This window comes from Piliocolobus tephrosceles, chromosome 1 (genome assembly GCF_002776525.5).
Source record: "Piliocolobus tephrosceles isolate RC106 chromosome 1, ASM277652v3, whole genome shotgun sequence".
Lineage (NCBI taxonomy): Eukaryota > Metazoa > Chordata > Mammalia > Primates > Cercopithecidae > Piliocolobus > Piliocolobus tephrosceles.
In genome coordinates this window covers 18,027,626-18,038,648 of record NC_045434.1, presented here as the reverse complement: position 1 = coordinate 18,038,648, position 11,023 = coordinate 18,027,626, and the positions used below count along the sequence as shown (strand labels likewise).

At 49.8% G+C, this 11,023-nt stretch overlaps 1 protein-coding gene across 1 annotated transcript in view; it reads right to left on the bottom strand.

Annotated features, from left to right (window-relative positions):
* PGBD5 (piggyBac transposable element derived 5) overlaps positions 1–9,544 on the bottom strand; it is a 106,352-nt gene extending 96,808 nt beyond the window's left edge. Inside the window, exon 1 of the mRNA XM_023191820.2 lies at positions 9,214–9,544. Within this exon, the coding sequence (XP_023047588.1) occupies positions 9,214–9,544 (331 nt within the window). The remainder of the gene's footprint in view (positions 1–9,213) is intronic.
* Between the last annotated feature and the right edge of the window lie 1,479 nt (positions 9,545–11,023).

Here is an 11,023-nt window from a genome sequence, read left to right as displayed (position 1 = left end):
TGCCACAAGGTGACAATGGTAGGACGCGTGCCACAAGGTGACAATGGAGAGGAAGACCAGGGTGGACCTACAGACCCGGAGGCCATGCTAAGGAATCTGGATTTCCCTTTGGTTTGGACGGGAAGTTACTGGAGGAGTTGAAGCAGAGAAGGGAGTATATTAACTCATGTTTGTAAAACATCACTTTTCCAGCACAGCCTGGGGAAAGTGAAACTGGGGCAGGGGCAATCAACAAAGGTGGAGGCTGAGAATCCAAGTGGATGAAAGCCTCACCAGCCTGGCCAAGGGGTGATACTGTCTTGGCTAAAGTTGGCAGCAATGGCAATGATACAAGAAGTGGAAGGATCTGTAGTTCTAAACTTTTTCATGAAAGTAACTTCTTAAATATATACCTAAATGTGGCCAGTTTTTCATTCTTTTGTAATAATTCTTCCTGCAACTCACAAACGAGGGGAAGGAAAGCTCTTTCTACCCTGTGGGAGGATAGGCAAGCATTCCTTCTCCACAGTCTGATATTTTAGGTATTCCAGTATTCTCCCACCCCCAAGACCATGTTGTATTTCCTGTCACCAATAAAGGTTTTATCCCACTCCCTTCTGCTGTTATTTTCCCTCCTCCTTCCTTAAAGGAAGGACCCCAGCGCTTCTCCATGGATTCTGCCCTAAGTACTCATTTCTCAACGTGCTTGGCAAATCCCCCTCCCTGTGGGATCCACGTTTGCTAAGTAAATCTACATCCATGCCTGAACCTGGAGTTTGGATTCTAGCTACAGTTACTTGCAATAGTAACAATCACAGGTGTTAAATTTTAAGATATTTTCACTAAGAAAGTCTCAAGTAAGGAAGCTCGGTTTAGGGGCCAGTGCAACTGCCCATGAGCAAACTGCATGCCTTCTCTCCCCTTTGCTCAAATGGCTCTCTTGTTTGAGATACTTTTCCTTCCTCTTCACCTGCCTAGTTATTTGTTCTTCAAGGTGCAGCTCAGGGGCCACCTCCTCCAGAAACGCCGCCTCTTCTCCAGCCCAGCCAGAGGAAGTAAGGCACCTCTGGAATCCGGTAGAAATCCATGTTTACCCTGATCACAGCATTCACCAGAGATGCTTATCTCTTTTCCTTCACTCTGTCTCTCCTATTGGACCCCAGGGGACATGTCTAACTTACCGTTTTATCCCAGCAGGGCTCAATGTGCTGGCTGAATTAATATGAGGCACATCTCATCCATTGCTGGTGGGAGTGTAAATTGGAAAACTGCTTGGCAGCACTTCCTAAAGCAGTGGTTCTCAATACCTGGTGCTTTTGCCCCCCAGGGGACATTTGGCAATGTCTGGAGACATGTCTGTTTGCTATAACTGGGGAGGAGGCGTGCTAATAACATTCAGTGGGTAGAGGCCTGGGATGCTGCTAAACATCCTGCAATGGTCAGGACAGCCCCCCACCAACAAAGAATTATCTGGCCCAAGTTGAAAGACCTTGTACTAAGGGTAAATATACACTGAATCTACGGCCTAGCAATCCCACTCCTAGGTATACATGTCCAAGGAAGTGATGTATACAAACATCAAGAAAACATGTACAAGAACATTTGTAGCAGCTTTCAAAATAAACTGTAGTATATTTGTACAGTGGCATACTAAACAGCAATATAAAGATAGTACTGCTCTCTGTGATATGGATGAATCTTACAGATAAAACAATGTAATGGGCAAAATTAAGTAATGGTGATGAACTCAGAATCATGGCTACCTCTGGGGACAGGGAGGTACTGATGGGGAAGGGGTAGGTAGGAATCTTCAGGATGCTAAGAATGTTTCTTTTCTTTTTCTTTCTTTCATTTTTTTTTTTTGAGATGGGGGTCTCTCTCTGTCAGCTTGTACCACGGTCTGGAGTGCAGTGGTACAAACACAGCTCACTGCAGCCTCACCCACCTCAGCCTTTAGAGTAGCTGGGACTACAGGCATGCACCACCATGCTTGGCTAATTTTTCGGAATATTTTTTAGGGAAGGCGGGATCTCTCTGTGTTTCCCAAGCTGGTCTCGAACTCTTGGTCTCAAACAATTCTCCCACCTCAGCTCCCAACTGGCTGAGATTACAGGCTAGGCATGAGCTACTGCATCTGGAACTAGGAACACTCTTTACCTTGATCTGGGTGGTAGTGACATAGGTATATCCATGTAAAAATGCACTGTGCTGTGCACGAATGTCTCATGCAATCTATGTGTGCTATGACACACATAAGCTTCATTATATAAAGTAATTCTCTAGAACACTTAATCATTCCACTGTTGGTGGGAATGCAAATTAGCGCAACTCTGGAGATTTCTAAAAGAATTGATAGTTAAACAATTTGACCCAGCCATCCCATTACTGGGTATATACCCAAAGGAAAATAAATTGTTCTACCAAAAAGACACATGCACCCGTATGTTCATTACAGTGATATTGACAATAGCAAAGACCTAGAATCAACCCAGGTGACCACTGATGGTGGACTGGATAAAGAAAATATGGTGCTCATACACCATGGAATACCACGCAGTTATAAAAAGGAAATCATGTCCTCTGCAGTGACACGGGTGCAGCTGGAGGCCATTATCCTCAGTGAACTAATGCAGGAATAGAAAACCAAACACTGCATGTTGTCACTTAGAAATGGGAGTTAAACATTGAGTACACATGGACATAAAGATGGCAAAAATAGATACCGGGGACTTCTAAAGGAGACAGGGAGGGGAGCAAGATATGAAAACCTACCCATTAGGTACTCTGCTCACCACAGGGGTGACAGGCTCAATCAGACTCCAAACCTCAGCATCATGCAATATATCTTTATAACAAACCTGGACATGTATCCCCTGAGTCTAAAATAAAAGGTGAAAAGTAAATACAAATTAAAATAAAACAAAATACTCCTCTAAGAGCCATCTTACTGGTGGGCATCACATATTGGTTTGCTGCCTTATAAACAGGATGTTCTAATGGACTCTCTGGGGTACTGCTGGCAGGGGCATAAAAAGGTACATTTCTGGAAGACTCTTTCACAAAAGATATGAAAAACCTTTAAAATGTGCAAAATCCTTACCTCAATATTGCTTTACCATTTGATGCTAAGGAGTAAATTGAGGATGTGTATATAAGTTTAAGCACCAGGCCAGGCATGGTTGATCACACCAGTAATCCCAGCACTTTGGGAGGCCAAGGTAGGTGGATCACCTGAGGTCAGGAGTTCGAGACCAGCCTGGCCAACATGGTGAAACCCCATCCCTACTAAAAATATAAAAATTAGCCGGGTGTGGTGGTGTGTGCCTGTAATCCCAGCTACTCAGGAGGCTGAGGCAGGAGAATCACTTGAATCCAGGAGGCAAAGGTTGCAGTACACCAAGATCGTGCCATTGCATTCCAGCCTGGGCAAAACGAGCAAAACTCCATCTCAAAAACAAACAAACAAAAAAACTTAAGTCTCAACAATGTTTACCACAGCACTAATTTAACAGCAAAAAAAGAGGAGAGAGAAGTGGGGTAATAAACTCAATCCTAACAAAAGCGAACCCTAGAGTATTACAGAGTCAATGAAAATATCATTCTAAAATTTAAATGGAAAATGTTCACAATATATTAATTACAATTAAAAATCAGGTCCCTCAACAACATGTAAGATATATGAAGCACATATTCAGTATGTCAACTGTGATTATCTCCGGGAAAAGGAAGATAATTTGATTTTTACAATTTTTGATGTGGTTTGGCTCTCTGTCCCCACCCAAATCTCACCTTGAATTGTAATAAAACCCACATGTCAAGGGCAGGGCCAAGTGGAGATAATTGAATCATGGGGTGGTTCCCCCCATACTGTTCTCATAATAGTGAGTGAATGCTCACGAGACCTGATGGTTTTATAAGCATCTGGCATTTCCCCTGCTGGTAAATTCTCTCTTTGCCTGCCGCCATCCATGTAAGATGTGACTTGCTCCTTCTTACCTTCCACCATGATTGTGAGGCCTCCCCAGCCATGTGGAATAAGTCCAATAAACCTCTTTCTTTTGTAAATTACCCAGTCTTGGGTATGTCTTCAGCAGCAGCATGAAAATGGAGTAATACAATTTTTATCCTTTTTCTTATTCATTTTCTAAAATGAACATATGTAACTTGTTAATAAGAAAATAATGTACAATCATAGTCCTTAAAAACAAAGGTGTAACAAGGTATGCACCTTCAGTCCCAGCTAATCAGGAAGCTGAGCGGGAGGATCACTTGGACCCAGGAGTCTGAGTCCAGCCTGGGCAACATAGTGAGACCGTGCCTCTAAAAAGAAGTCTAAAAAGTGAGTTTTAGAGTCTAAAACTGGGTTAGACCTCACCACCTGTTCCAGAGTATTCAAAGGAGTTTGTGAACTCAGAGACCTGGAACCCTTTCTATGGGGTTAAGTATAAGAAGCTGCTCCTACCTTTAGCTCTGTACAGGATTCTGTGGTTCCAGGAGGAACTTTGAATCTTGGTGAGCTGCAAGATAATCTTAGGCAAAGCTACATAGTAATCAAGTGCAAGACTGTGTGTCATCTTGCAGTAGCTGCACAGAATTCAGAGAAGGGAGCTTCCTGGGAGAGCTGTTTTGCTCTTTTCCCAGGAGTCTCTTCATGTAGGGGGTGAAACTGGAGCTGCTACTGCAGTATTCAAAGCCCCACCTCCTGAAAAACAGCTCTGAGTACTCACTAGGACAACTCAGGGCAGCAAGGATTAAACAGGGAGCTAGAGAAGAATCCAGATTCTCCTCTTCTGGAAGGTAGCTACGCCAACCACTAGACCACCAACACCCTGGCAAGATTCTACTCTTCTGTATCCTGGTTGTGGTATGGATTACACAAATCATGAGTTAAAACTCATAGAACTGTATCCCCTTCCCCCTAAAACTAAAAGCAATTCATGTATAACTATAAAAATATTTTTTACTGAAAAAAGTTCTAGTAAAAGAAAAAACAGGCACTACATTTCCTGAATTATTGAGTCTGACTAGTTAGATGGTGATCACTTAACCCAGTAATCTCATCACCCCCAGGAAAGTGGAGGCAGCAACTGCCTTTCCCAGTCACATGGCAGTGGCAACTTCTCGGCCACAGAGTCCTTGTGAAGACAGTTTGATAATAATGCATGAAAACACAAGTGACAAATGAGAACTGAGGGTTAGCAGTAGCAGCTCCAGTTTCACCCCCTACATGAACAGACTCCTGGGAAAAGAGCAAAACAGCTCTCCCAGGAAGCTCCCTTCTCTGAATTCTGTGCAGCTACTGCAAGATGACACACAGTCTTGCACTTGATTACTATGTAGCTTTGCCTAAGATTATCTTGCAGCTCACCAAGATTCAAAGTTCCTCCTGGAACCACAGAATCCTGTACAGAGCTAAAGGTAGGAGCAGCTTCTTAACACTTAACCCCATAGAAAGGGTTGCAGGTCTCTGAGTTCACAAACCCCTTTGGAGCCAAGGGTCTCAGTTTAATTCTGGTTTTGAGAGAAAGATTTTTCTTTTCTTGTTTGTTAAAAAGGCTCTAAACCAACAACAAACTGTAAAGATAAAACATTCAACAATGTTAATTTCCAATGCCTTATGTTTCTCTCCAGCTGCTCAAGGTCATACCTCCCCACTGAATGATTAGAGGGTTGCTGATATGGTAAATGGGGGGAGAAAGCGCACACGCACACACACACACACACACACACACACACACACACACACAATCTCTCTCTCTCTCTCTCTCCCTCACCCCCCCTTCTATGAAGTCCAACCTCTAACAGAAAGAGCGAACATCTCAGATCCCGGCCAGCCATGACAAAGGACTGACAAACCAAACAGACCGAAGCCCTGGAGCATCTGTGAAATCTTGTCTGTTCCTCTGCCTCCTCCGAGAAACGAATCACAAGACTGCTCAGAATAAGAAACCAAAAGGGCAGAGGCTCAAAAAGCAGCCGGGCCTGAATTTCATTCTGTTTCCAAAGAGTGAGCTCACATGCTGTGTTGGTTATTTGCACAGTGGGCAGGCAGGCTGACAGCTTGGGGGGCTATTTTGGGGGGATATATGCTGCAAGTCTGGTTAAGAGGTCCTAGGCTCTGTAGTTCCAGTAGGCACTTCAGCTCCCAGGCAGATCATGCATCTCCACAGGGGTTAAGAGCCCAACAGCTAGCCCAACAAGCACAGCGTGTGCATTTAAGCCATCCCGAGAGGATCCACACCTCAATGCACAACCAGAACCTAGGGGAGGTGAGAGAGGAGACAAGAGGAGTGAGCAAAGGCCCTCTCCATCCATAACTACTGGCTGCACTTCCTGAGAGCCTGATCCAGGAAGCTAAATACACTGAAAAATACAAGAAAAGGGCTAGGAAGACAAGAACAGCCTGAAGAATGGCTAGGATTTCCAACCTGAACTACAGAAATGGTGCTTTTAGGGCTTATGCAGGAACTAGCACTGCTCCCTTCCTTCCCCTCCTCCTCCTCTCAGCTGGGCACCAAGTATCTCCTACTGTGCGCACTCCCCTTATGGTGGAGGTGGGGGGATGTGGCAGCTCCCACTACAACTCATAATGGTCCCCAGTGTCTACCTCCCTCATGCACAGCGACTCTGCAAAGGTTTCTAGGTCATCCTTCTGATTTAAAAAAAAAAAAAAAAAACCAAAACCTAGCACAAGCAATAGACATTTGCATACAATACCCAGTTACATGCACACATTTACATACCTGCATATTTCTATAAAATACACATTTATGTACATACACATATAACTGTTTTTACAGTAGGAGCAAGGCAGGAAGCCTCTATCAAATCTCGAATTCTGCTTTTTCCTCATCTGATTCCAGCAGCAAGAGCAATTTGGATTAAAAATTTTCCATTATAAAGCCAGATTAGAGATAGAAATGCCACCTGCTTGCTTTCCTCCCCACCCCACTCTACCCATCCAGTGAGATTTGTTAATAAACAGGGGAACAAAGATGGAAGAGAGATCCAGGCTGCATTCTTTGCAAGTGAGGAGCGCACGCTTGTCGGAGCGTTTTAGACACTGTGCTCTGGTAAACCCTAGCAGGCTGATCCTCTTTGCTCTCAGAGTGGCTGGGGTGCAGCTCTCAGCCTCCTAATAAACACATCCATCTCCCTCCACACTGGTAGGCGCAAGGATTTTCTCTGACCAAACCCACGCTTCTGCATCTATTTTCAGCCCCCATAAATCATATTCCATTGTTTTGGGGAAATCCAAATTCAAGTTTTAACAGGCCATCAACCTCATCCCTCCATTCCTCACCACTCCAAATTTCCCTCAGGGTGAAATCTGCAAAGAGGAAATTCTAAATCAGATGTGGACTTAAAAGGCAAGCTCCCACACAGGGCAGGAAAACAAAACTGGGTAAAAATACCGGCAATAACCACTAATGTCTTTGGTCAAAGGGCCTGACTGATTCTTCGGTACAGGTGTGAACTCAGTGGGCATCTGCAGGAAGCAGAATTTGAACCTAATGCTAAATGACACACGATCCTGCTCTTCATGACCATAAGTGCTGCGGTGGCTGGATTAAATGGCTCTGCTGCAGAATTTCTCCCATTTCAAGGTTACTAAGAAATATAACATGGATTTAAAATTTATTTCAGTGTGCCCACCCTTCTCAAATCAGCACATTCAGGATTCTTATTCATAACTAGACTTGACCTAGTACAAGTTCTCTATTTTGCCCTGAGACACGGAGAGACTTGCTGTGCAGTCCCAGGTGGACCTGTATCTCAAATGTTTCCAGGATCGAAATTAGATCACAGATGCTCACGGCATAAAGTCTGCCAAACCAGGTCTGTGGACTGGTACAATTCTTAAAGAGCCAATACGGAAAACAGCTGTCTAGGGCCAGGAGGCCTTAATGACATCCTGGAAAATATAGGACAGTATAAAAGGACTATACAGAGTCAATGATTTTGAAAATTCCCAAGCTCTTAACTACAGTCCAAATGCATATGCTTTAAAATGTACCCACCCCCAAAGCAATGCACAGCTAACTGTGACTTTGCAAGCCCAGCTTTAGCTCCACGCATCCACACCGCAGCCTGCCAGAGGTCTGCAGACCACTCCCTACTGAGAGAGTCCAGCTAACCCTACCGGCCTCCCAGCAGGCTGCAGCATGATGTCCAGATCCAAGTCCAGGCACCAGCTGGAGGTCCCTTGGGCCTGCCTTCCCATGTGCCGTGTTCCTGACCGGTTGGACAACAATCAGAGAAGGCCACAGGAAAAGCCGCATCATGCCCACCGCAGCCACTCCCTGGCCCTCATCAACACCGGTTGCGCGCACTTCTACGGAAGAACACAGCATGCAGGAGCACGGGCCTGCTACAGAAGGCCGTGGAACAAGAAACACCAGCATGAGAGGGCGTCTGGTCTGCAGCTTTCAAAGAAGGCAGAGGCTGCGGAGCTTCTACAGAGGAAGTAGTGATATTTCAACAGTCAACTCCCACAAAAACAGGCAGTGAAGAGAAGTGGGGCAGCCGCAGCAGCTTCCAGCACCCCAGCCACCTTCTCCAGGTATTCGGGGCTTGCCTGTGACCCCAATGGTAAGCAGGACACACCTGAAAGTACCTTCTGGCGGAAAAGCGAACACCTTAACGCTGCCCAATCGATCCCTTCCCCCCCATTCTTAACAAGAGATCTGGAATGGCGCGGACAGGGAAAGTTTCTCCGATTAAGGAGAAAACTACGCCGCGGGTGGCCTCTCCCTCAACTCTCACTGGGCCAACTGCAACCTGCCTCGCCCCCGTCACCTGCTGTAAGGCTCGCTCTTGGGCTGTTAGTAAAAAACGACTCCACCTGCCTCCACCAGCCACGCCGAGCTTTCAGAAAAGCCCCCTCAACTAGGAAAGCCTAACTTCAATCCACCCCTAAAGTCCGACCCACAGGTGTGACAGGCTTCCCGTGCAGGGGCTGGGGTGCTCCCAGGAAGTGAAGGAAAAGGTGCCCGACTACCCTGTCACTGGAAAAGGACTGACCACGGCCTCCGCCTCACCCTCTCTACCCAAGGGTTCGGAACCCCCAGGCGCAGTCAGACCGATCCCCACTCCTGCAGACTCATTTGTTTCCGGAGAGACACCCACAAGCCAGCCCACGGAGCGTCTGGACTCCCCCGCCCCAGCACCCACGCCTCCCCAGCGCCGGGTTCCAGCGCCGCCCCCGACACCCACCCGCGGGCCGCCCCTTACCGCCAGTGTCCTCGAAGGGCGGGGGCGGACGGTCCCGCAGCGCGGCGCTCCAGCCCGCGCCGGCCTCGTCCTCCTCCGGCTCCTGCGCGTCCGGGGCGCGGGGCGGCGGCGGGGCGGCCCCTGCGGGTCCAGGGGGCTCGCGCTCCTCGTCCGAGGAGGCGGCCGAGGAGGAGCGCGAGGCGGCCGAGGTGCTGTAGAAGGGGTTCCCGCCGCTGTCCGGGCCGGACTCGCCGAACACGTCGTCCGAGATGTGCAGGCTCTCGTAGCGCGCGCGGGCAGCCTCGAGCAGCGCCGGCGCCCTCCTCCGCGCGCCCCCGCCGCCCTCGGCCATGGCCCCGGCCGCCGCCCGCGCGCCCGACCCCCACAGTGCCTCCCAGCCGCACGCGCCGGGCCCCGGGCCCGCGCCGCGGCCCGCCGCTCCCCACCAGCGCAGCCCGCAGCAGAGCGCCCGCCGCCCCGTGCCCGGCCGGCCCGCCGTCTTGGCCGCCTCGGGCCCAGCGCCCGGGAAAGCGCCCTCGGAGCTCGGGCGCCGCAGGCTGCGGGCCGCGGCGGGAGGCGAGCCGCGCGCGGGATTGGCAGGGGCGACCCAGCGAGAGCGGGACGCAAAGGCTGCGGCCGAGACCAGGCGCCGCCGCTACCGCCACCGCCGCGGATGCGTCTCCTCGGCGCCTGCCGCGTCCCTGCGCGCCCTCCCCACGGCCTCCGGCGCTCGGCTGCCGACCTTCCCGGGCGCGAGCCGCCGAAGGCGGGCCCCGCCCCCTCGCACCTCCGGTCCGCCGGCCAATGGGGAGCCAGGCCCGGACGGCCGCGGGGGAGCTGGGCTGGCCCGGCGCGGGGAACGCCCCCACCCTCCTCCGCAGGGCGGGGCGGGGCGGGGCGGGGCGCGCAGCTGGGACTCGCGGGAAGGGGGAGGGCCGCCGGCGGCAGGGCCGATCTCCTGCAAGGACACGCAGCCCGGGACCGCCACGCGCAGCGCGGGGTGGGAAGGGTGGGACCGGGGGACAGGAGGGGAGGGCGCCCCGGGTACTTCCAGCGGTCCGGGTCTGCGGACAGAGCGCTGACCCACCCAGCTCACGGTCCGCTTCCGCAGTCCGCGTGCGGCTCCAGGGAGCTGTCCGCCCCGGTGGTTCTGAACCAGGCGCCGCCGAAACGCTCCAGGTAGGCGGCCGGCCCGAGGTCACTACTCCCGCGGCGGCTGCTCGAGGCTTCCTGGGGGTCACTGCCAGCTGCACCGCATGCTCCCATAAATACAGGGGCTGTCCAGCTTCTGGGAATCTCGCTTTAATTAGGAGCCCGCCTCGCCGGTCCACTGCTGGTCGCCGGTCAGATGCTAACTCCGTCTCGCTTCAGTATCCCTGCAATTTAAGGGTGCCAGCACTGGAGTTAAGTAGCTAGTCATTCCTCATCATCGTTGACGTGTGGCATCTTTTGAACTCAAAATATCCATTACTTCCAAATATTGATAACTCTCACACCTCTATTTTAACATCTCCTTCACACACACACTTGAAACACTCATCTGGTTAAATATTGCATGATCACCCAGGCTTCAGTGCTCTCATAAACAACAGCACAGAAAGGTTGCATCCACCCCTCTTCCTTGGGCAGGAATGTGTGGTGGTCATCCTGCTGATGACGATACACGTAAGGGAGACTGCCTTGTCTTTTTGCTCCCCTCCACCTTCTTCGAATAATGCAATAAGTCACACTAATGGTAAATGGGCCATAAAGTCACTTTCACTCTGAAATAAAATAAATCCTCAGAGATATGAAGGGCTTACAAATCCTACTGGGCATTAACTAAATTGTA